The 26,082-nt window shown below is 43.9% G+C and overlaps 1 protein-coding gene across 1 annotated transcript in view; it reads right to left on the minus strand.

Annotated features, from left to right (window-relative positions):
* Positions 1 to 26,082, minus strand: part of MEGF11 (multiple EGF like domains 11) — a 189,742-nt gene that overhangs the window by 25,330 nt on the left and 138,330 nt on the right. The window contains exons 10-17 of the mRNA XM_041418556.1: positions 25,710 to 25,830; positions 24,107 to 24,270; positions 23,600 to 23,702; positions 9,961 to 10,107; positions 7,281 to 7,415; positions 3,918 to 4,046; positions 958 to 1,086; positions 136 to 264 (exon numbers count right to left, since the gene is read on the minus strand). Coding sequence (XP_041274490.1) covers positions 136 to 264; positions 958 to 1,086; positions 3,918 to 4,046; positions 7,281 to 7,415; positions 9,961 to 10,107; positions 23,600 to 23,702; positions 24,107 to 24,270; positions 25,710 to 25,830 — 1,057 coding nt within the window. The remainder of the gene's footprint in view (positions 1 to 135; positions 265 to 957; positions 1,087 to 3,917; positions 4,047 to 7,280; positions 7,416 to 9,960; positions 10,108 to 23,599; positions 23,703 to 24,106; positions 24,271 to 25,709; positions 25,831 to 26,082) is intronic.

Genomic DNA, 26,082 nt, shown 5'->3' on the forward strand with positions numbered 1-26,082 from the left:
CTATGGATTATATAAGGTGCCTGAGGTCATTGTCCTGCTGACATCAACACCTCATTTAAGAGCCAGTTTGTGCAAGAATTCTGAAGCATACCCCCCTCTCTGGAGCAAGGGGGCACTGAGGCCGCTGGTACTTACTCTGCTCACACTGCTTGCCTGTGAACCCCGTCCTGCACGTGCACTGCCCGGTGATGTGGTCACAGTCGGCTCCGTTCTGGCACTGGCACACATTGGCACAGTTCTTCCCATAAAAAGCAGCTGGGCAACCTTTCAGCAAGCAGAGCAAGGAAAGAGTAAGAAATAAGCTGAAAGTCAAACTCAGACGTGTTATTAGCACAAAGAATGTGGGTGTATAAATCTATGGATTTTCAGCCTCTGTATATTTAATGACATTTATTTGATGGTCTAAATGCAGAGATACTGTGACAGACAATTTTCTTGAAGTAATGTTTCTCATCTTTACAGAATTGCCTCTAAAGTGTTTCAGAAGAATGAAAACTTGACCCATCCATACAAACTACATTTTCAAGAAGTGAAAGAAGATGCTAAACAGAAACTCTCTGGAAGACCAGGGATCAATCAATTATTTGCAAGTGAAAGAACCTTCTTAAAAGGCTCACCAGAATTGGATCTCCTCTTTCATACCGGTAATTTGGCAGTAGGGTGAGAAATCTCTACCATTTTCCTAAATCAGACCATAAATACTGGGACATTAACAAGCAGGGACACTGACTGTGCAAATTCTAACAATGAATCAATAATCTAAATTATTTTCCCCTCCTTTACCGAGCGCCAAAGGCATAAAAAACCTTGGAAAGCTTCAGGACTATTTTCTTAGGGGTGATGTGAGGTTATCAGGAGTAGGGAGCATGTGGTTTTCCAGGGAAAACTGCAATACTTGGAAGAGACACGAGGTAGCAGCACATACTTTGACAGATTCCCTGTCTCTGAAAGGCTTACGCTGAGTGCAGTAGAGCCCCGTCCAGCCATGGGTACATCTACATTCTCCATCGTGGGGGCTGCACAGTGCTCCGTTGTGGCAGTTGCATGAATGAAAGCAATCAGGGCCCCAAAACCCAGCGGGACAAGCTATGAAAATAGACAAAAAAGAAAGCAAGGATACTGTGTTAATGCTGTGGAGGAGCAACAATAAAGGGGGAGACCCGTGAGACATCAGCAAAGGCAAAACCTCGGACTACTGAACTTGGCAGTGCTCCCTGGACAGTGACAACCCTGGACAGTGAGCAGTTCTCCCTGGACAGTGGCTGGTCCTTCCAAGCCACCAATTGCTCTCCAAACCCTGGTGCCACCCTGTAACCTCTCCCTGGCACAGGGATTTCTTGCAGCACGTCAGTGGAGGAGATTTTGCCCCTCTGCCCTGTTCAGGTGAGACCCCACCTGCAGAGCTTCCTCCCGCCCTGGGGAACAACAGCAGAAGGATTTGGAGCTGCTGGAGCAAGTCCAGAGGAGGCCACAGAGATGCTGCAAAGGCTGGAGCCCCTCTGCTCTGGAGCCAGGCTGGGAGAGATGGGAATGTTCAGTTTGGAGAAGAGAAGGCTCCAAGGAGAGCTCAGAGCCCCTTCCAGGGCTTAAAGGGGCTCCAGGAGAGCTGGAGAGGACCTGGGACAAGGGATGGAGGGACAGGGCAGAGGGGGGCAGGGGGAGATGGGATATTGGGGAGGAATTGTTCCCTGGGAGGGTGGTGAGGCCCTGGCACAGGGTGCCCAGAGCAGCTGTGGCTGCCCCATCCCTAAAGTGTCCAAGGCCAGGTTGGACACTGGGGCTTGGAGCAACCTGGGATAGGGGAAGGTGTCCCTGCCATGGCAGGGGTGCAATGGGATGGGCTTCAAGGTCCCTTCCAACCCAAACCATTCCAGGATTCTGTGACTCCATGAGCCTCTGTTAGAGCAGGAGGCAGGATCAGGTTTTTGCTGCTGTGAACCAGTGACCCTTGACACAACGCCTCTCTGTGCTGTGGCCACTCTCCATGCCTCACTGGCATTATCTGTGAGGACCATTTAGGCAGGGTTGCAAGATATGGAGGTAATTTAATTTTCTTTTTGACATGCTGGAATTCTTGCATAATAAAGCCCAGCTATTCAGGTTTACTTTGCTATGCAATCAACCACTAAAATTACCACATTCATTTGAAGCACAGAGTGCTACTCCAATCGTGAAAAAAATGTAAAGAAAACTTCTTCCAGTATGAATTCCCATCCACAAATTCAGATTGCTATTGTTGTTGGGGGGCTAATATTAAATTAAAATCTCCGGGTCTATTTTATATTTCAACAAGTACAATATTAATACATTAAAAAAAGTTATTGTAAGCCTCCCTCAAAAAATGAATGCAGTAAGTTACAGTTATTAGTGCCAAACTAAAAGATCCGGAATTATGATAGGCCTTCAATATAACAACTATATTTTTGCTTTAAAAAGCACTTTCCATTGCTTCCTGCTAAAGACATGAATTAATAAGGCACGGTTCCCAGGAAACCTGAAAGTACAGACACCAGGCCTATTTCCATGGATGCCAATGGCTCCATGGATGATAAATGGAAGTTTCTGGCATTTGACAGACACCTCTAAAGCCAGAACGAATGGCCAAAAAACCCTGCCATGACGTAAATCAAACAAAAGGTCACTGGACTCACACAATGTAAAGCTGAGCAGGATTTGGCCTGAAGTGTTTGTGCTATAAGCAACTAGAAATGCTTTCCCAATGCTGTTCTAAGGCAGAGCTGCAGGGGCTGTTAGTGAATCCAGAACTGGCTCTGGAGTCAGAGCTAAAATTATCTCTTGAGCAGCTCCAAGCCCAGGTCATTCCAGGTTATTGGGAGCACAGGGCCAGAAATAGCCCGGGAGGGGAGGCCAGGTGCCCACGGGAGCCTGGAGTGGGACAGGGTCACCTTGGGAGAGGTTCCCTTTGTGTGCAAGGAGTAGCTGAGCAAAGAGCCACGTCCCCCTCTGCTCATGCAGAACCCAGAGTGCCCAGAGCCAGGTGCTGCCTGCTAAACTGCTCCTGCTGACCTGGCCTGCCTCGCTCTGGAAGGAAAACCACCTTTTTTCAAGGTTAACAGACACTAACAGACATTTCCTAATTAGATGGCTAAATATAATGAGGAATATGTGCAGCTTTCTGTCTTTTTTCCCTTTTTCTCTGCTGTTTTTGAGTGACAGCAATATTCTGCCTGTGGAAGACATACAATAAAAGCAAAATTACAGCCGTCTGTTTTTATCCGATTCCTGCTTTATCACTTGGAGTTTAATATATTTTACTCTGGAATGCTGTCTAATATGCTAGTTGTATCCTGAATATGAAGTAACATTTCTGAATGATCGGATATTGCCTCCCTCTGTGATCTAGCTTCAATTAAGGGATGCTCTCAGGAAATGACACTTTGGGATCAGCAAATGCCAATCTTCTACCTGGGCAATTTTCAGAAAGAAATCCTTCATCCCTACAAGGCCACATTGACTTTTACAATTAAATTACATTTAATAGAAATATTTCAGCTACCTAATTTCTCAGTTCTAGGGATTTGGTACATGAAAACATTTACTGGTTAATAATGTCTAAATGTAATACCTGAAAGAAAATTATTAAAAAAAATAAATAAAAAGGAATCCAGCTAGAAATTAAAATGGAACATGGAGCTTTCTTTTCTGATAAGAGCTTGTGACCTCCCTTTCCTGGAATAAAAGCCAGTCAGGGCTTCTGCAAACTCCAAATGCAGAAACTATTTCAATCCAAAGCTAACTTAGATTAATTAAAAGAAATCCGCTTTAAAGAGAGTAAGGCACTGGCCGTAATACAACAGGGATTTCCCCAGAATCTGTCTTTAACTTTCAGAAAGCACTAAACAAACACAAAAATAGGATGTTTGAAGGCAGAGGTGGAAAAATGCCCCTTTTCTTACTCTGGGAGCAGTCCATCCCTATCCAGCCCGGGAAGCACTGGCAGGATCCGTCGATGGGGTTGCAGGTCCCGTTCTCGGTGCACTGACACACCTCGGCACAGTCCTTCCCGAATTTCCCACTGGGACACACTGAAAACACAAGGCACTTTACTGCAGCCTCTTCAAAAGGAATGTGAGGAAACCACAGGACTCAACATTTAGCAATTAGAGATAAAATTAATTACAACAGTTTTTCTTTGATGAAGCACAATTCCTCTGGAAAGCAGGAAAAGTATTCGAGCCCATTTTGCTTGCATCCCAGGAGTAAAAACAATAGGAAAAAGTCATATCAAAATCCATTTTCTGCTGGAAAATGAAGTTAGTATAGTCAGAAGATTGCAATTATTGAAGGGAAGTATGGAAGGATTACAAGAGGAGAGACAAAACAGAGAAGAGGGGTCATGAGGAGAAGAAGAGAACAAGAAAAACTTAGGGGAATTCAGTGAGTAGCAGCCACAAGTGAGTGGCTGGGACTGATTTGGTTTCCAAGGATTTTATCTATATTTATATTTATGTATGTTATATATCTGTTTGACTGAGAGCTATTTAACAAATTTGCTGCATCCCAGCAACATCAGCACCTCTCCCTGTGTATCCACCTAAGTGAAGCTGGAAGAAAAGAAACTCTCAATTTGTTTCCAGAGTCATCTTCTCACATCCTAAGCACAGTGACAGGAAACTAATAGACATGTAGATCTTCAACCTCCCACCAAATTATTGGAAATCTTTAACGTTAAAGTTGATGGAAAGCTCTGCTCAGTAACGAATGAAATGTTTCATTTCTGGGCTCTTATTGGCTGTGTTCCCTGACAAAAACAGATGTATTTTCAAAACAAGATAAAACATACAGTCCATCTTTGCAAAGAGTGTAACAAATGGAACTGGACTTGGATCCTGGTAAATAATAGCAGTGTCAAAAAAGTGATTAAGGCACTTCCCTGAATTATGCAGCTGTTTCACCACTTCAGCCTCTCTCACTTTCTCAAAAGTAGTCTCTGCAGGTGACCTCAATCTATCCTGACTGTGAATCAGCCACAGATTGAAATCCTGAGCTGTGATTCATTGGCTTTTATATAATATGCCATCCTCTCCTCTTACAACAGCAGAGTATTGTTTTCAGCTTGTGTTTCTATAGACTATGGACTTATCTGTAGGAGTGGATAAAGTTGGGTTTGGCTTTCACACTGTGTGCTAAACAGAACTGTTCCTAAATGAGAAGAGATAAAACTAAACACAATACACAGCCAGGATGGAAAGAATACACAAAGAGAGAAGGAAAACAGAACCCTCCTATCACAGACAGCAAAAACTGAACTGATCTGTCAGCCCAGGCTCCTGGACAGGCCACACCATTATTCCCTTCCAGCTCTGCATGAAGCAGCTCCAGGCACTGTTTTATGGCACCTTTGAGATGGAGACAGGCAACACCACCTCGATGAAGGCTGGGGTCTGTCTGTACAAAAATGGAATTCTCTAAGGACTTCCTTTGAAGAGGAGCTGATTTGTTCTGCACCATGGAATACTGATGGATCAGGGCAAGCTCTGTGATCCAAACAGAGCTGCTGGCAAAGGGTCACACTTTGGTGCACACAGGCAGAGCTGGCAGAGGGGTTCTCTCCACAGGAGCTCCCCTTTTCTCTGGGAAATGGGATGATGCCCTCTGGGATGTCAGCACTGAGGGATGACAGGGTTCTTTGCCCTAATTTAAACAACCTGGCTGTGGACTGACAGAGAGACTCTTGTGAAGATGTGAGATCCCATTTTTTGAGACTTTTTAAATATCTCAATCATTTTTAGAGAGCTGTAAAACAAGGCTTAATGCTGCTTTTTTTCAGCAGCAGCCTGACTGTACAACACAGATTGGGATGTTAATTAGCTGGGAAAGCTCTGAAGTGGGACTCCCAAAGTCCCTGTGGGATGTCAGGTGTGTTCTAGCTGTGATAACAAGTTATTATCAACCCATCTCACTCTGGGATTGTGAAAGATATTCATAAAACAGCTGTTTAGTTGTTTGTAGCTCGGAATCCTTGGCACAACTGAGTCAACCTGTGCAGTTTTGGGGGTTACACAGCTCCTCACATGTACATACTGCTGGTGGAAGAATGTTGCTGCTGCCAATGGCACAAGGAAATGAAAATTCCAAAGTGAAATCTTCATTTCACATTTTTCTAATGGAAAATTAATTAGCATTTTTCTTTCTACAAAATAAAGTTACATGTTAACTCATTATGACAAACTGCAACACAAATTGATTTTAATTAGGACATGAATATTTTAAGATTAATTTGCTAGATAGATCAACATTTCAAAGTAAAACCAGAAGTGCTGAACATCTGAGCAAAAATAAAATAGTTTTCTTAAGAGGATAATTAGACCTGCTTACGCTTTGAAATCTGGCTAACGTTTCACATAAAATGGACAAATTCACTGGAATACGTCCATTTTAATAAATTAATTGGTGTAATGTTTAGTTGGCTATACAGCACAGGAAAAAAACCCCACCATGGTTATACTTAATCTCTGTTTAATGATTTTGGGTAACTGCTGCCTGCAATCCCATCTTATTGAAAAGCAGGTCACTGAAAGTGTCATTCAGTTTTGGCAGGGATGGTGACTCCACAGGGGCAGTGGCCACTACAAATCACTTCTTTTTAATATCTCTGTAGAAAATACCCACTGCAGTATGCAGCACCTGAGAGTGTGCAGAAGGCTCAGGGATTTTATGGGTATTTTTAGGATGAAAATGACACCTGGAGTTAAATGTGGAACTTTGAAAGGTACAGAAAGGTGATGGGTGTTTGGGGGAGCTGAAGCTCCTCTTCACTTGTGAAAATGAACTCACTCCTCTGCCTCACTGCAAACGTTCCTGTCTCCTGCCCTTGTGTCCATGGTTGCAGCCATTCCCAGCCAGATCCTGCACAGTGTCAATGAGGTTTTGTGCACAACTGGGTGATTGGGATTGTTCACCTGAGCTGGCCTTTACCTTAACCAGTACCTCCCTGTCCTGCTGCAAAGATCACAAGAAGGTGCTATCAACATTCAGGTGAGGACAGGCTGAGCAGCAAGAAAAATGAAGCCATTGGCTGCTGATGTATTTACAGCAGGTGTCTCATTCCACAGCCATTTCAATCCAGCGTGGCAGAGCTGGTTTATTTATGAAACCAGGAGCACATCGTATTTCCGAGAGGGTGACTGAGCACCTGTTTGCATTTTCCCTCTGAAGGAAAGATTTTCTTGGGACCTAAACTGCTGAAACACGCGAAAAAGGCAGGAAGCATGGGATGGGAGTCGCTGCAGAGCCGCGGATGCTCAGGAGGGAGGTACCTTGGTTGCAGAGGGGGCCGGAGAAGCCGGGCAGGCAGTCGCAGTGGCCGGACACGTGGTGACAGGGACCATTGCTGTGCACGCACTGGGGACACGGCTGGCTGCAGTGGTGGCCGTAAAACCCGGGCGGGCAAACTGAAAACAGAACAAACCAAGGCGTCAGAAGGTTTCCAAGGTTTTCTCATCACTCAGAGTTCGAGAATTCTCTGTCTGTCTTAATCCCAAACCAATAGTTCTTCATTTATCAAGCACAATTTTGTGGACAGCTGAAATGATGAAGCCTGTTGGATTGTTCCATGTCTAATAAAGTGCAGGATCTGGGTAAAACTGCTCCTGTGTTCAAACATTCCCACTTTCCTTCCTCATGGAAGTCCTTGGCTGTTTAATACCACAGCAGAGTTCTCAGCAGCCTCTCTCTCTCAGGACACTCATTTGAGTCTCTCTAACCTGAACACTTTGACAAAACAGGAGTTTAAGCTGTTTGACACCTCACAGCAGATATAGTTAATAACACACATTCCAAAGATTTTAGGATAGATAGGAAAAGACACACTGGCATACATGTACAAACAACAGAAACTCATAAAGAAATGGAAACTGAGTCAAGAAATCAGAGAAGGTGTATTAGGAAACAAATGCTACTGTGCCAAAAGCTGATTTCCAAACCTATCTGGTGCAATGCCTATGCTCAGCTGGGGCAGTCATTTTATACATTTCATGGGAGGAGCAACAGCCATCAGGTGATGAACAGAATCCAATAATGGCAATTATGTAACACCATACAAAATCACCTGATTTGAATCAGTAATCACATCAGATAGCTGAATAAACTTGTAATGAATTGTGTGTGTATTTTGCCTAAAACCTGGATTGAAATTATTATGGAATTTGTACATCAGTTATAGAATCAGGATTATGGCTCAGTATCTCTCCTAAAAGCAGATTTTTGCTTCTAAAAACACGTAGAGTGAAAAAGCATCCACTGTCCAAACATTCACTGCAATAGATAACACAAAGAAATGTTAAATTGCAGTAAGTGACAGTAAAAATAACTTTATATGTTTTTATTTTTACTCCTGTTATTCTCTGTTCTATACTTCTGGCTCAGTGGTTACTAAATCATGTCTGTTCTATTTTTCCAGCAAATGAGAATTTTCTCATGGACTGTATGTTCTCAGAGGGTGTCAGGCTCTTACCCCACTGCACATTTCCAGCTGGAGCTTAGCTGACAGGTTGGTTGATGATGCAGTAGCTATAAAACAACCTGGATCATTCCTGGAGACATTTCTGCAGGCTTAAGAGCACTAAACCATCCCAGTGTCTCATGTAATCCTGATTACACAGACAGAACAAGTTGGCTGAGTATCATCTTCAGTATCATTCTCAGCTCTGCCTTGTAATAAAACAGCCTAAATCCTGTTTCTAAATGAATTTCTAAGAGAAAAATGTGGATGATTTTGAGAACAAGCTTAGCAAGGTCTCCTGTTCACCAGGTATTCTTCAGTCTGAATCCCAGAAAATAGCTGGAAGCAATCTGGATTCCCAGGCCAAATACTCACAGAGGCAATAGCAGAAGCATGCACAGGATCCCTCCACTGTCACCCCAGTGGGGAGGAAAATTTCTCCTCATTAGATCCTTAGCAAACATCCTCAGGGAACAGCCTGATTCCTGGGCTTGCAAACTGGGCACAAGGTTTGCTCTTGTAGCCTGCATGCCAACAGCTGATAGAACTAAGCTGGGGTTTTTTCATCTCAGAAAGGTCAGAAACTATTAACTTCTGGAAGTTTTGCACTCTTAAGGTTTCAAATTTGTAAAACATTTTCTTCCTCATCTCCTTGAAGCTCTGAGCTCCACATTTTAGCCTTGGACAGAGGTTTTACAGCTACACAGATATGCTGAAGCACCTGGAAATTGGGGTTTATAATGGAAATGCTTATAGGCCATTAACTGCAGCAGTGCTAGAGGTCATCGTTATAATGGCTTTAAATAAAAACTGTCAGCTACAAATTATTTTTAGAGATGAGTGTGTTCTAGTGTCAAGTGCAACTGGTGAAATCAAAGGGGATATATGAACTGGGCATGCAGAATGTCTTACAGCAAGAAGAAGAAGAAATGCTGAGAAGAAAGACAAATCCACTTGTTTACACGGGAAGATGGTTGGTATGGTTTGGATCAGTGAATTAGGGTCCCTGTGGGGCAAATGCAGCTTCCCAGATAAAGCAAATGAGCGGATTTTTATCTGCTTGGTACATTTTAATATGTAGCAGCAGAGCATCAAACAGGAGCTATTTTGGGCTGCTGTGTTTCTTTTTCTGGCATACAAGAAAACATTGCCTTGTTATTTTGATGCCAATGCTCATCCACTTGTCATTATATGATGGGTGGTGGCTGACTGTTTAACAGGTCTGACTTCACTGCAAATCTGTGTCCTGCCAGCTTTGCTTTGAAAAGGTGCTGCTCCTCCTTCCAGGTCACCTGTGACCTCCAGGTGTGATCAGAAGAAGAAACACAAGGCACAGCTCAGTGCAGGAGAGTTCTTGATGAAGGAGCATTTTCCAGGCTCTTTTGCCCTTAGGAAGTCATGAGCTAAAGCAGCTCAGAAACTGTGGATTTGTCTGTCTGGTGCCATAAAGCAGCATTTCCACCTGCCTTGCTCCTGCCAGCTATGGGAAATCTTACTTCTCTGGCACAAGGGCCCTCTGTATCCCGGTGCACAGTCACAGGTTCCATCCTCAGGGGAGCAGGATCCCCCGTTCTCACAGCTGCAGGAGATGGAGCAGTTGGGTCCCCAGCGGCCCTGGGTGCAGATGTTGTCACAGTGGATGCCTAAGGACACAAAGCCACATGTTAGGCTTCCCACAACTCTTACTCTGCTCATTGATCAAAGAAATTCTTGGTTGGACTGATGCCTCACAGTCCCTCAGAGCCAGCAAGGGAGTCTGGGAAGGAAACAGCTCCTCTTTTATCTGCTTAATAAAGTGAAAATTAAGAAAATGCCAGAGAGGTGAATTCTGTAGGTGTTGCTGGGCGCCTGTTCAGTCCTCAGCACCATTAAAGAAACTCTGCATGTCATCCAAGAGATGAAGGTCAGGAATTGCTTTAAAGTCACAAAATAGCTCAAATAACTGGTCTGGAAATAGGCAGTTGATTGAAGCCTGGTTACTTACCTGTTGTGAATTGGATGGCCATAAAAAGAAAAATCAGGATTTTGCAAAAACATGTTCAGTATTTGGATTCTTGAACACAAGTAAATTAAACCCTATTTTGTGTTCTGTTCCCTTCCTGGCTTAAACCCCTGTGCTCTGGTGTTTTGTGCACATACCCCACATCCACCCAGAACTCCCCAGTTCTGTGTGAATGAACTGAGTTCTGATCCAGCAAGCGGCCATATGTGAGCACAGACTGAGCATTTGCATGTTAAATGGGGACTGAGACCTGCCAATCCAGCTCCCAGTGCTTCCCAGGGTGCTTGTTTGATATTTATTTTTATGAAGAGCAAAGCTTGAAAACACTGAAAGGAACACACAGCCAGGAAACTTAACACAAGGCTTCTGGCATGGTTTCAACTGGCTTTGTTTAAACTGGTGACTTTTAAAAACAACCTGAGCCACGGCTTGTCACATACAAGTGTGACTGAAGGAGCTGATCCTGCACACTGTGTCTGAGGGGCTCTCACTCCACAGGGATAAGGCAATACCAATACCTGCTATTAGCAGGGCTATTTGCATGATCAAGGACTCCTTGGATGGGTTTGCAGAATCATGAACTAAGAGGGACACTGAGCAGTGCCAGCTGCAGGGAGTGGCACTGGCAGGAGCATCTGAAACCAGCAGAAATGGATCAGAGACTGGCTTGGAAATTTTTCCAAGAACATGACCCCAGTGGGAGCCTGGCCCTGAGATTGGGGGTTACCCACACACCCCACTGGGCTTCCATCCTCAATCTGAGATATTCTTTACTATCTCTGACCAGAGATGTTCTTTACCATTCCAACCTGAGATGTTCTTTATCACCCATGCACATGTCCCACTGCACAATGGGATCAAAGCAGCCCAGGGGTTGGATTAGTGCAGCTCTCTGCAGAAACACAATCCCAATCATTTCCTCCACCTCTGATAACTTCATCTGGATGCTGGAGGTAATGCACTGCATTTGGGGAGCTGTGATCTGCACGGTCACCAAACTCTGAGCATTATTAAATCAGCTGAAAGTCATTATAAATACACTTACAGTGCAGTTTCAAGTTGGTTTTATAAATCTCTGAAGTTAACACAGTAAAAAATACTGCAGAGCCAAACTTTCCCTTTTCTGAAGATTAATCATACAATTATAATGTCCCTTCCTAGAAAATCTTAACCAAGTCTGGCAAAAGCACAGTTTGAAATGTGATTTCTAGTAATACATGTTCTTAGCTTTATTTATAAAGAGGCATGGACCATTCTGTACAGCTTAATAAAAACCACATTAAAATACAGTAAAAACTTAATACAAGCTCAATTCCTTCATATCCAAGTAAATAAATCTGAAAAAAGGGCCTGTGAAGAGACAAGGAACATTTGTGTTAGTAAAATCAAGAAAAACTATTATTTTAAGAAACTATTTTAAAGTCTTCCCTGCTCCCTTTGAAATCAAATATATCCTTGGATTACTTAAACAAGTGCTTTGTATGTGCATTTATGTCTTTGATCCAGAGTGCACTGTAATTAAAAAGTTAGAAAAGAAATTGTAAATAAATAAATAAATAAATGTGTTTTGTGTTTATAAACACATATATATGAACATTTATAGGCTGGAGTCTCAGTGTGAGCTCCCTGAACTGAAATTCAAACACAAACACAGAAAAATGTGCATTTTTCCTCCCGACTGCAGCATTAAAACTACAATTCTGTCATTGTGGATGGGCTATTTATAAACAGGGACAATTAAACAGCATTATTTCTTGTCTCTTTTGACAAAGTTTGGGGAAGAATGACATTGACTCTTTTCTTGCGGAAGGTACCTGAATTTGAATGCCAGGGCTGTTCCTGCAGCAGCAAAGCCCTTCCTTTGGTAATGAGTAATGAGGGATGTCTTCCCTCTGCTAACGAAGGCAATGAGTCATTGTGGAGCTGATTGTGTAGCAAAAGGGAAAGGGGGAAAAGGAAACTTTCCAGAAGCCACTGGCACCCATTCCAGCCCTTATTTATTTGTACTTTTCCAGAAGACAACCGAGATGGTGCCACAATCAGGTTTTATTACTTTTTATTACTCCAAGTTAATTCTCATGGAAGACTTAATTTTTGAAGGCTCCTACACGCATTGAATTGCAAATATAAATGAGAAGTTAAAATTGCATCTGGACATGCAAGTCTTATGGAATTGTGCTGGAAAAAGCACCTTAATTTTACAATTCCCTAGCCTGACAGCGTGTGAAGGGGGAGCCCATCCCTCCCAGCTACTTTACAGTCAGAGTCAGTGAAGCAGCAAGATTCTGTAATGTAAAACTTTAATATTTATTTAGGAACTTGCTGATGAACATTTCTGATAAGCAATTAGTTTTCAATTTCCAGAACTACAAAAAGTGCTGAAGTTGACACAGCTCTGTACTACCTCGTGTTACAACCACAGATCCCTAATTTATGAACAAAGTCCTGGTTTCACATGCATGGTGTAGAAATTAGAAAGACAACTATCAGAAATCCTTGAAGCTGCAGGAAGCAGTTCTATACATAAACTCTATTGCCTGGATACCAGGGAATTATCTGCCAGCCCGAGGCTGTGGTTCACAATTGCAGACATTGGTATAAAATTACACTTCCAAGACCTTTTTAGACAATGTTCTGGGGGTGAATTGTAAATGAAATCACATAACTTATAAAATTGTAGTTATCCACTGGACATGGGCAAAAGATCTGCACTTTTGCAGTAAGGCAGAGCCCACTGTGGCTTTAATTCAGTCTGTGAAACAGCAGCCACAAACTCTCCATGGCCCAGCAGGGATTTGGGGTATTGGATTTCTGCAAGCACTGGCTGCTTTCCAGTGGGATTCCCTTTGGACTGCTCTGTACGTGGCATTTAGCTGACAGTCCCAGGAGTGGCTTCACTCCCTTTTCCCCACACCAACCTCCTCTGAACACATGGAGAGAAGGAAAACCAGCCCCAAGGGCCTGAATTACTGTGGAAAACACAAACTGGGCTGAACTCAGCCCACCAGAACAGTCACAACTGCACTGTTCCAAGGGACAACCACACAGGACAGCTGCTCCAAACCCCTGCCCCTCCAGCACAATTTCCTACCAAGTGTCCAAGCAGCTGCTGGCTGGGACATGGGGAATATCTGGGGTAACTCAGCCCAGACTTCCCAAAGGTGAAGCCTTTGGTTGGGCAGGGATCTTCCAACATGGAGCTGCAGACAATCCTGATAAAGGAAAGCAGCAGGGAGAGAGGTAGAGGAGGAAGAGAATCCCAGAATGGTTTGGGCCAGAAGAGACCATAAAGCTCATCTTGTCCCACCTCCTGCCATGGGCAGGGACACCTTCCACTACCCCAGGCCCTGTCCAACCTGGCCTTGGACACTTCCAGGGATCCAGGGGCAGCCACAGCTGCTCTGGGCTGTCTGTGCCAGGGCCTCACCATCCTCACAGGGAAGAATTCCTTCCCAATATCCCATCTAACCCTGCCCTCTGGCAGTAGGAATCTGTTGATAGAAACCTGTGTCTGTCCTTACATGGAGCAGTTTCAAGTTTGACCAGATGAAGTCAGTCCTTTTATTCAAATTTACAAATCAACCGTGATAGATTAATCCAACATCCACACAAGCATCAGGAAAAGGAGCAAGACAAAGAAGAGGAAAAAACCCCTCAAGCCATACAACTGGAATGAAAGGCATCTATTGAAGAGCTCCTTCACAGGCTGCTTCCCTTAATAATCTTCAGTGGCTTCAAGAAAGTTTGTCAAAGTAATGCAGATTTAGTGCTGCCCATAACTACATCATGCTGAAGGACTTTGGAGGGTAAAATTCCTGAAAGCCAGTCACAAGCAGAACTCCCTTTTTTCCTTCTCCAGCTTCTGCAATTGCACTCCTGCTTGGGGATTACGTCTCTGGCTCTTAATAAAGCTGCCATTGTTTCTCTGCAGTGTCTCTGGATAGTTGGAAACTAATACTCCAAACACAATAAAAGAGCAAAAATGATGGAATAAATGAGAACCAGTGGCCTGGTTTTGACCACTGCTATCCCCCTGACAGTAGCCTCCACAGCAGTGCCTGCACACTGCCCAGCATCTAATTATTTTTCAGGGACGTAGGAATTTGATAAATTATAGGATGTAGCTCCCTGCCCCCCACATACTTTAATTTTACATCTACCAGTGTATAACTGTAATTATTTCTCTGAATAAGATCTTCAGCTTTTTTTCCCCCTCAATAGTCCCAATCTAAAGACAGATGCAACATCAATTAGGAATGACAGGAACGATTTCAGCAGACATTTGAATCCAACACAAACATTGTGCTCTCCTCCACCTGTCTTTCAACATGACATGAAGTCATAATAATCTCTTATTTCTGGCATTTGAATAGCTTTGGAAAGTGCTGCTTTTTATGCAAAAATAGGCACTGGATTTATGCAGGCAATGCTGAGGAGGCCTGAGGTTTGGTGAGTCACGCTTGGCTTTGATGTGGAATGCTGGTGGCTCGTGTCTGTGGCAGGATGGATCCCCAGTGGTGGCTGGTACCTGCTGACAGGGTACCCAACCCAGCACACACCCTCCAGCTGGTGCTGCTGGGCTGGCTGGGTGTGGGCAGGGGCCAGCAGGGAGTTGCAGGTACTGGAACAGGTCTGGGAACGTCTCAGTGGGTGTGACCTCTGGGGTGGGCACCCTCCCTCTGGTCTCTGTCCCACCTGCAGTGATCCCACTGGCAGCACCCCCTCTCCAGCCCAGGTGGCTGTGCCAGGGGCAGAGCCAGAGGCCACCCAGGTCACCCTGGATCCTGCCTTGATTTGTACATTTATTTCTGATAATGATTTCTATAATCACACATTCAAGTTTTCTTTAACCTTATTTTCTTGTCTTTCCCTGATACCCTCATTGCTGTTACACTTCTGTAATAAATTCTATTTAAATTGTATTTGAGGTTAGGTCCATGTGCTTTCCTAAGCAGAGACTCTTCTGCTGCTTCTAAAAGGTAAATGACAATTCACCAAGAGCACAAGGAAGAACTGTCTAAGCTGTGGATCAACTGCTCAGAGGGGCCATCACAGAGCACCAACAAGAGTTCACAGAGAATTCTTGATGCTTTTCTATCACTTTTTGCATCTTTGTATTTATTCCTACCTGAGGCAAACCCTGAAGTATTTGACTCAGAGCCAGTCAGAAGCACCACAGCACAATTCCTGACAGCTCAGCATTTAAGAATGCTGAAGAATGAGAAAATCAGTGTGGGGAGGGCAGCAGATAGAAGAAAACATAAAGGGATCTCTCATAAAATTAAATGGAAACATTAAGAATTGATGGCTGCTCATCTAGTCTGCAAATAAGCTATTTTTGTTTTTATATAGTGAAACTACTCAGCAGAGAACAGCAACCACACTCACATTATCTATGAACTTCTGTGGTGTTCTCAAATGCTTTTTTCCAAATTGGTGCCATGGAGCCCTTCCTTCTCTCCTTCTCTTTCTGAGCATCATTCACCAGTGGAGTCAGAGGGGCAACTCCTGAGTGTAACAGCCCATCAGTCTAAATGAAAGCTCCATGATCTGGTCCTAAATAATGAAGAATAAGCCCTTCCCTGAAGCCAGTGAAAAATTCTAAATTGTCCCTTCTCTCATCTGTGCAGGGGCGATTTATGCACCCATTAATGTAAGTGTTTTTCTGCAAGTAATACACTTAGAGCCTAATGCACCTCTGTGGAGCTCTAATTCTACCCCTATTTTTAATTATCTAGAGAAATCTCCAGGTATGAATCACCCAATCTGGGGAATTTATGCAATAAAAGCTTTTGAGGCAAGAGACCTACCTCACAAGAAATTAGGTAAGTCAAAATGTTTGCTAAAATAAAGGATGATCTGGTTGCCTTTGCTCCAGGGTATTCTCCAGGGTGCACTCTTGCAGGGCAAGTTGCCCTGAGCAGGCAGGGCAGACCTGCAGAAAATGGGGCTAAAAGGAGTCAAGCCCTACACAGCCCTGCTTCATCTTCAGACCTTTCCTATTTCTCAACAGTTTCAGCTCAGGAGGGAAGAGAAAGCTGGGGAAGATCTGAGCAGACCATCAGCAGGCAAACAGGAGGAACTGGTAACTGGGAAAAGCTGGATTGTTTTCCTGCTGGAAATGTTCAAGCTCCTGAACTAAACCATGAGTGAAGAACAGCTGAGCAAGAGCTGGGGCATAACCAAAGCTTTTTGTGGTCAATTGTGTTGAAATTCCACCCTTTCTCCTTGGTGTGGGAGGGGAAGGAAGATGGTTACAACATTTTTCACTGCAAACTCTTTCATTAATAACATAATGGATCTTAGAATCATGGCTGGTTTGGGCTGGAAAGGACATTAAAGATCATCCCATTCCACCCCTGCCATGAGCAGGGACACCTTCCACTGTCCCAGGCTGCTCCAAGCCCTGTCCTTGGATGCTGCCAGGGATCCAGGGGCAGCCACAGCTGCTCTGGGCACCCCATGCCAGGGTCCCACCCCCACAGGGAAGGCAGCATCAAGAACATTTCTATTTTTTCTGCTATCCAATCTAACCCACACTCTGGCAGTGTGAGGCCGTTCCCCCCTGACCTGTCACTACCTGCTCTTGTAAATAGTCTCTCTCCACTATATAAATATATAAATGTATATACACACCTCATTTTAACTTGCAGGCTGTTTGCTGAGCACTCTTCCCTCTCCTCCTTTTACACCCAGCATGCCAACAGCCAGGATTTAGTCTGCTGAAATGTGCACAAATAATTTTTCCCCACTTCTCGCCCACATTTATTTATAGGTGACTATTGTACACACAGCCAGGCTTATATATAGAATGTGTCTACATCAAAATGGAAAAGGGTTGGGTACCTCTAACGTCAAGTCTCATGTTTTTAAAGCCCATTAAATTAGCATCACCCAGGATGCCATCCAAGCTCTATCTTCTCTCAGAAATTTAAAAGCTGTCCTTTATTAAGCAAAATTAAACCCAAAAATAAATTCAAAGATAAACAAACTTGTATATCTTCTGTGTTTATAAGATTATTACTGCAATGATTTGCATACATGCTGAAGTTTAGCAGTAGCCTTACTGCAGCTGCTAATTATAGTCTGAGGGTCTGATCCAACTCCTACTGAAGGAGTGGCAAAAATCCAACTGATTTCACCAAAGGTGAAATAGATACAAAATCTGTCACAGGACAAACACAACTAAACCTCACTCAGATGAAAATTAGGAGCCCCCCAGACACCTGCCAAGGAAGGCACAGACATAATTAATGCCAGGACATCAATGAAATCTTTGATATAACTTCAGAATTCATATTTTTGAAAATTAGCCCTATATCAGCAGGAACCATCCTTAAAGGTTCCTGTCAAAGAGAGAATTTTTAAGCACAGCCTGACATTAAAATCTTATCAACTCACTTGAAATTAAGTCAATGAAAAATTAAAGCTAATTTCTAATAAGCTTATCTTACATTCATAGACTAAAGGGCACTTGTCTAATCCAGAGAGTAAGCACACCTTTCATATGGAAAAGATTTTCACACTGGAAAGGCAGAGGCCAGGAGAGAGGCTAAAATGCACCATTTTAGACTGACTCTAGAAATTTCTAGTTTTCCTGTCCATTTAAAGCTAATGTAAGGATACAGAATAATCACAGAAATAAATTATTAATTTTAAAATCTGGGATAAGACTGCCAGAAGTGATAAATGCAAAATAGGGTGTAGATAATGGGACTAGACATCTAGAAAATGCATGTTTAATAGGAACTTACTATTGCTCCATTCTGGTATTTTAGGCTGTGTCTTACAAACCAATGGTATGAAACAATCTGATGGAAAAAAAAAAGTCAACCCATGCCATTGTGAATTCTAAACCACTCTGGATCTTCAGCTAAAAAGCTGCAGGTGCATGAAACAAGTCCTAGATTTTTTTTTCTGGTTTTAAATAGGCATGGAAAACCAGCTCCCAGTTTTATCATCACATAGGTGAGGCTGATCTACTAATGACAAGAGAATTATTTAGGCTGAGGACAGGATCTGACCCTAAGATTATAAATTGGATTCAGCTGCAATGAAAGAAAAGTCATATTAGTTCAAACAAAATACATTTTATGGAAAGGGTGGGTTTTTTCCTTCAAGGATTTTTCACCTCCTTGCAAAGAACTAGAGAAAGTGAAGGTAAAAATACCTTAGAGCTCCCCTTCAAAGTGGTCAGTGCTCCTTTAAAATTCAAAAAGCCTTTCCCTTGAGTAACAGGCTTATCAGTTTTCCTGAATTAATGTGTCCACAGGAGGCAGGAAACATGTTTCTGTGTTTGAGTGACAGTGCAGATGTCACTGCCAGCCTGCAAATGCTCCCAGCCCTGCAGCCTCGTCCCTTGGAGCTGCCCTGGTTGTGCCCAGCAGCACCTCCTGACCCCATCCCTCCCTCACACCCCACAGGTGGAAATCCTGCAGCTCCAGACTCCACAGCCACTGTGCTGGAGCTGGACATGAGCAGAAACCATCAGGGGCTGTGTTCTGGCAACGTGGGAAAGTTATTGAGGCTGTGAAATTTGTATTTTGATTTCCTGTGTAACAGCAAAGAGGGAGGCTGCTCTTATGAGCCAGGAATGAAGCTTGAAGGTGTAAAGCACCAAGGTAATAAGATGTTTGTTCCTCACCAGCATGCATCATTTGCATACCTGTGTTTGCCATCCTGATTAATTAAGGAAAATCTATATGGGCTTCTTTTATGATTAACTATGGGATGCACACTTTTATGTTTTCCATCTCATATCTAAAGCACCAGGCTAATTTTCCCCACACATCTCTGGGATGTTAAAATATAGCGAATAAACTTTGGCTTTGAGTATGAGAGAAGCCTCTGGGCACCCAAGCTCAGTGGGGAGATGAGATACCATCACCACAGCAGGTCTGCAAAACCAGAGCACCACACAAGAAAAAAGGCAGAACACGATGCAGATAAGACAGCATTTCAGATTAAAGGAATTCAGATAAACAGGATTTTAACTGACCTTAGCATTTAGAGGAGTGGAATCTATCCCCCTGCAGATCACTTCCCATTTAAACCCAGTGTAAGAGCTGAAAGGGTAACAAAACACACGCTGCCACAATTAACCTGGAGCAATTGGCTCATCTTGGGGAGGAGCAGAGCTCAGCATGAGGAGCAGCCAGTGCCTCTGCTTCTGGGATCAGTCTGGGAGTGGGAAAATGGATGGACTCGGGTCTTGGGGGCAGGATGGGCAATACCTGGGTCTGTCTTCCTGGGGAGTCTTACCTGGCTCTGATCAAGCACCTCCAGAAATCAGAGGACAGGCCAGCAGCTCTAATTTAATTATTGAGGGATTACTGAGGGAAGGAGCTACAGGCTACACAGTTTCAAGCAGCTGGAATCTGTGAGGAAGCCATTTCTGGTAAAAAACCTGCTGCCAGCAGCTGCCTGAGGTAGGACCAAGCTGAGGGGGTTGAAGTTCATCCTGCATCCCACAGGACTTGGCTGGAGCTGTCATCTGCAGATCCTCAGCATTACATCTGGCACAGCAGCACTGTCATCCTGCAAGGCCACCAAGCAGCTGGTCCTTTCCTGTCCACTTTCAGATTACAGTAATTAAGAGGAGCCTAAATGAAATTTATAACCTTGTCACTTGAGCATCCAGGACAGGAGGTTGCACCTGGGACAGATGAGACTCATCCTGCTACTCCAGGATCTGTTTGCTTGTGAAGGACTTCCAGGAGCTGCTCTGCCATGCAGCATTCTGTGTTTCCATTCCCTCTGTGGATTCAGTGGGGGATTCGGGGACCCCCAATAAATGAAATGTAATTAGCACTGAGCATTTTCATTTCTACCTGAGTGTACATAAAATAAGACCTCTTCCCCAAATGTCTGGTGTGTAGGGAGCTCTAAGGACCTGTGCACACAGAGAGCTGCAAGCACAGAAAGAAGTGTCTGTACCTAAAATGCACAGCAAAGATGGAGAAAGAAAGCCTTATTAATCCTTAAAAAACAGCCTGAGCAATCAAGACTCGGTCCTCTGAGAGCAAGACTTTTCCTTTTCAACCCAGCAGTAGGTATGAGCACCTCTTGTTTGGATTTCCAGGGTACTATTTGTATAGATGAAGTTACATGCCCAGCCTGGAGAACTCCATCCAATGCAAGCCCTCAGTGTCACTGCATCTCACATGTCCTTCCTGTGGAGGGAAATTCAGCTCTGCATGGCACCAGCAGGTCACAGATCTGATTTTGCCCAATATTTCAACAAGTTTCACTTTGTTTTTACCATACAACAGCATTTTGCCAATGTAGTTTTGGGCTTCTGTTCTTGCTGAGCTATCTCCAAAGCCATGGGTGGCACCACGTGTCACCTGGCCGGTGACTGGCAGCAGTGACACCAGGTACAAGCACGCCCAGAGCTGATCCTGCCTCTGGCTGGAATTCCCCACGGAGCTGACAGGGAGGGGATGGGCACGGCTCGGAGCAGCTTGCTGCCTCTGTGCTTATTTATGCACCCAGCTGGTTTGCACAGCTTTGTGATCTCCTGCTTGAGACGTGGGGATCTCTTCATCATCTTCCCATCTGCCAGGGACACTCAGCTCCTGAAAATTACCTTCCCCCAGCTGGTATCCACAGAAGGTCATTGTCCTGAATAATAGTCTTGGGTAGCAATCAGGACATAATAAAAGGATGGTAGAGTGCTATTACTTTACATTGTGTGCTACTCTGGACATGACTTGTTCCTTCTTTTCCCAGTCCTCCTCCATGCTCTTACCATCTATCAGTCCCTGAAGGTTTATATCAGTAACATCTTGAAACCACTTTAAAGAAAATGGGTTCAATCTTCCCCTTGATCTTTACATAAAACAGAGACATCAAGAGGGAGTCCCACGTCTGGGATGAACATACAGAATATGCTGTTTCAGATGAAGTTTTGTGCTATTAGGATCAGAAAGCCACGTGAATTCTCTGTTTGGTGTGAGTGGGCAGAAGAACCCTCAGAAGTTCCATGATCCTGAACTTTCCTGATATTTTTCAGGCCATGCCTAATTAGTACCAAAATCAGAAAGCAAAAATTTCAGCCTGAATTATTTATCACCTCATATTAATAAAATGCACCGCAATACACATCATGGCCCAGTTCACAACAACTGCAGATAAGATTAATCTTTCACTGATGCCATACTCCTTAATATGAAAATATAATTATCTAGCTGAAGAGTTTCTTAAATGACATACTTTCAAACTGTTAGGAGCAGAATTTATCCTTGTGTCTGGTGCCAAGCCAAGTGGAAAAAACATTGGAACAGAATTGACAAAACACGTGTTGGTTCTGTCTATCAGCATTTCCACCTTACAGAGTCCTGTCACCATTTCAACTCCAACCTGGTCTCAAATATGGATATAATATTTTCCTCCCTGAAATGTGATCCTGAACAGAAGAATTCCAGAACTGCAGAATGGATACACTGATGGATAAAGTGCTTAGGCTGCAGCAAAGCCCCTCCAAGTTAAGATACACTTACCTTGCTCAATGTGGAAATTAAAAGAAGGGCATCAGAAATTCTTACCTTTAATTAATTAGTATCTGCATTTGATGTCCATTTACAGATATGCATGCGAGTAAGCACAAAGTATTTGCTGCAAATGCCTTTGAGGAAAAGCTACACCTTCAGTCTGCATTGCCTGCAAAGGTCAGTCCCTGCAGTTTCCTCTGGAATGCTACATCCAGAAGATGTGTAATAAACTTTTAGAGTAGGTGTATATAAGAATCTCTCTTCAAATTACTCTAATTTTAAAAGCCATTTTTTCCCTTGAAGAAGCTCACAGTGACTACAGGAAAATCTGCCAGCTGTTTCTCTGCTGATCATCAGTAAATGAACAGTAGAGTTTTAAAGCCTGATAGATGGATACATTGATAGCAAGGAGGTTCAGAGAAAGATAAATGCTGCCCAGCCAGTGAGGAAGGCAAGAGAATGAAGGAGGGGATACAAGTGAGCTTATAAAATGGATTTTCTTGGGGGAAAAATGTCCTTTTCAGGGTTACATGCCCAGTATCTTAGAAACGTAGCTTTGTTGTACACAACATGGAGAACTTAGTACTTTTACTTTTTAAAAAATTTTAAAATATTATTTCCATGGTATGTTTTAGGCATAATTTCATTGCTTTTGCTTCATGCTCCTGGGAGCTGGGCTGCTGTGGGATGCCCTGTCCATCAGAAACATAAGGCCTGTGTTGGTTTAAGGCATAAATCAATGGAAAAGGTGACACTATCCCAAATGTTGGCTGCCTGATCAGCCTGCCTTGCTCCATGCATCCTTCCAACTTGTACTTGTTTGAAAAACAATTAAATTTTCCAAATGACTTGCTGTTAATATAAATGCATTTTGACTGTCAGTGCCACTGGTGGTTCTGCAGTATATAGAACATAACTTTATTTCCACCCAAGGCCTCAACAGAGAGCAGAGAGAGATTAACCAGGATTTTAGGCAGCAAAGTGTGAAATGGTTGGGTCAATAACTTGCCCCCTACTGCTGTCAAAAGCTGAAAGAGAGCATCATTGTGGAATCAAGTGCAGGTCTAATTGTGCTGAGAACTCCAGCCTGGACTCCACTGAATATTTCTCTCTGTTGCTGTGTAATCACAACAGCTGTGTCAAACCAGCATTAATCTGCTCTCTGCAACTACCCTGTGACAAGAATCATTGGAAAATGGGAAAATTCAGAGTTTTGTATGCTGGAGCAGCTGTAATGACTCATCAGAAATGCCCAGGTATGATGGTCCTGGGATTCACCGTCCCACAACTGCACCCCTGTGGAAAGGGCAGTTCAAGGAGAAAAACTCTGCAGGATTATGGATGATCTGCATCCCTCCTGAGGATGCTTTTACAGAAGGCTAACATCTGGCTGCAGGCTTGGAGCCATCTTCAACTCATCTGAATACAAATTTAATGAATGCCAATTATTGTCACCATCACGAGTGATTTAAATATGGGCAAGTTCAGCTGATCTTGTCTCAATCTATTATTTAGAAGTTTGCAGTCAAAAGTCCAGGGCTATAACTGATGCAATAGCAAAGCCAAACAAACCAACATAATCCCCCAAACCCCAACATGAACCAAAGCCCCAAGGTCTGCAAAGGGAATTGCTGGTTTTACCTGTCCAGCCTGCCAAGCAGCAGCAGTACCCGGTGACAGGGTCACACCCGTCCGCGTGGTTGCAGTCACAACGCTCGCTGCAATTAAGGCCATATGTTCCATCCTTCAAGAACAGAAGTAAAAAAGCCTCTCAGTGATCAGCTTTTTGTTCTGCAATGTGCAAAATCATCTATCATGTCCCTCTTAATGCTGAGTTGCATTTTTTAAATTAACATACAGAGAAGACAGAAACTCAGTGCCTAATGTTTCCATACAGAACCAAATGAGGAATCACTTTAAAAAATGACATTCAAGAAACTGCAGATAACACAACAATAGCTCTGATAAAATACAATGCAAAGTATAATACATCCAGTTGACTGCTAGAACCCCAATCTGTTATTTACACTTGATTTCCTCAGACATCACAGACAAATGGAGATCCTCCCCTGCTCTCTGTTCAGCAGAGCTATGGGGACTGTGATTTAAGGTGGTGGAAGACCACCCCAAATTGTTATTTGAACTCACAGGACAAGGCTGGTCACAGAACTCCCCCTGCCATCCTGGGGAGCAGAGGCAGAAGCCATCAGCTGGCCTGCAGGACGCTCCATTGCTGCAGGAACACGTCTGGTTACAGTTCAGACCCCAGCTTCCACTTGAACAGGGAATAGAGCAATCCACTCCTTGCCACCCTAAGAAAAAGGGAGAGAAACATCATCTGGGATGTTTTCATGAAAACAGCAAGACAAGCAGCTGGCAAGCTGCAGCTCTCTGTTTCTAGGAGCAGTTTCTTGGTGTAAATGAAAACTAACTTGGGGTCAAAGACTGACCCTTTCATTGTGACCTCCCAGCTCCAGCTCCCAGCATCTCTAAACACAGATGGAGGTATCACAGCCTTGGCTGTAACCAGATTTAGGTGCCTGATGCCTTTCTGGGATCTGCTGGGCAGTCCTTGTCTGTCAGGCTGGAGACCTTCTGACCTACAGGACTGCAAGAACTTTTCATGTGATGCTGCCTGTTTCGTACGTAATTTTTTTTCTTTTTTTGAGAGTGCTATTTAATCTAAAGCAGCTACTACACCTAAAAAAAGACCAATGCCATAATTTCTAGCCATTAAGGCTCAAATCTTAACTACCAGGAGCACAATGACTTTCATTACACTGCAGCTCTGTGTCGTGGAGTTGAGCAGTAACTCATGGTTTATACACCCTCATTAAATGGGGTTCTACAGTGATCCATTAATTCATGTTTGAAATGCCAGATTTTATTGTTATTTGCCTCACTTCTGTTTTAGGGCTTATGTATGTCATACAGGTGTAGCTCATGTTGGGATTTTGGGGGAACAGAAGAGCCATTGTTTCATGAGCAGTGGAGGAATTCTCAGGTGGTTACTGGATCCATGGGATGTGCTCACCACCACGTCCAGGAGGGAATTATGGACACATGTGGGTAGAAAATATGTCAGTCACCTTGGAGCAGGAAAGACTTCTTATTTCCCCAAATAAATGACAGCCACATCCTGAACCCTGTGCTAGCTCAGGAGACAGAGGACACCTGCACAAGGCTGGGGTGTCACCATGCCAGGGTACAGGATAATGAGCAGCTGAGGATGGCAGCAAGGGCAGAGAGCCAGGGCCCACCCCATAGTGCCCAAGGACAGGGCTGGCAGCTGGGATGAGCCAGGAGCCCAGGGCACCAGGAATGAGACCAGCCCAAGGTGGAGATGGGCAGGCAGGAGTCAGGTCAAGGCTGGTGAGGATGACCAAGGCCAGGCATAGCCCAGTGCCAGGGGCTACAGGGCACACAGGCAGGAAGCTGCCCCCACTCCTGTGCCCAGTGGCTTTGGAATCTGGGAGAAACAGGGCAGCAAAGGCCTAAAAACCTAGCAGCCAGAGGATTGTTCTGCATTTCCCCTGGAGATGAGCAGTGTTTCTGCCCTCACACTCAGTTCTGTGACAGGTTTCTGCAGCAGAGCAGAGAAGTCTGGCCCCTGGCTTGCAGTCCAGCCCCTGTTAAGCTGGGATACTGGGGAGGACAAGAAAATAGTGAAGTTCCTGACTGCACAGCTGTGCCACTTTCAAAGGGGACAGGCATTGATGGCAGGGACCTGTTAAATGTGAATTTTGTTTACCTTCTTTGCAGTAGCACAGCCCATCCACAGGGGAACAAGTGCCATTGTTCTTGCAGTTACAGACCGAAGAGCAATTGGTTCCGTAGGTCCCCGCCATGCAGGGAATGGTGCAGTCATCTCCCTGCAACCCAGAAAAGTCAGAGTCAGCTAAAGGAATCTGGCATGTAGGAAATTCCCAGCTCGGCACAGGGAAGCTTTCTCTCTCTGAACAGTGAGCAGAGTGTTGTGAGTTGATTGCTGAGTCTTCAGCACTTGAGCAGTCACCGCTGCTTCCCATGATTATGATGCAATTAGTGCTTTGATTGACTTGGAGGAAAGGGACAAGTTTCTGGCATTCATTCAGCAGGAGGTGGGGAAGTTACAAAAACAAACC

This window comes from Onychostruthus taczanowskii, unplaced genomic scaffold (assembly GCF_017590055.1).
Source record: "Onychostruthus taczanowskii isolate IOZ18803 unplaced genomic scaffold, ASM1759005v1 scaffold6, whole genome shotgun sequence".
Classification (NCBI taxonomy): Eukaryota; Metazoa; Chordata; class Aves; order Passeriformes; family Passeridae; genus Onychostruthus; species Onychostruthus taczanowskii.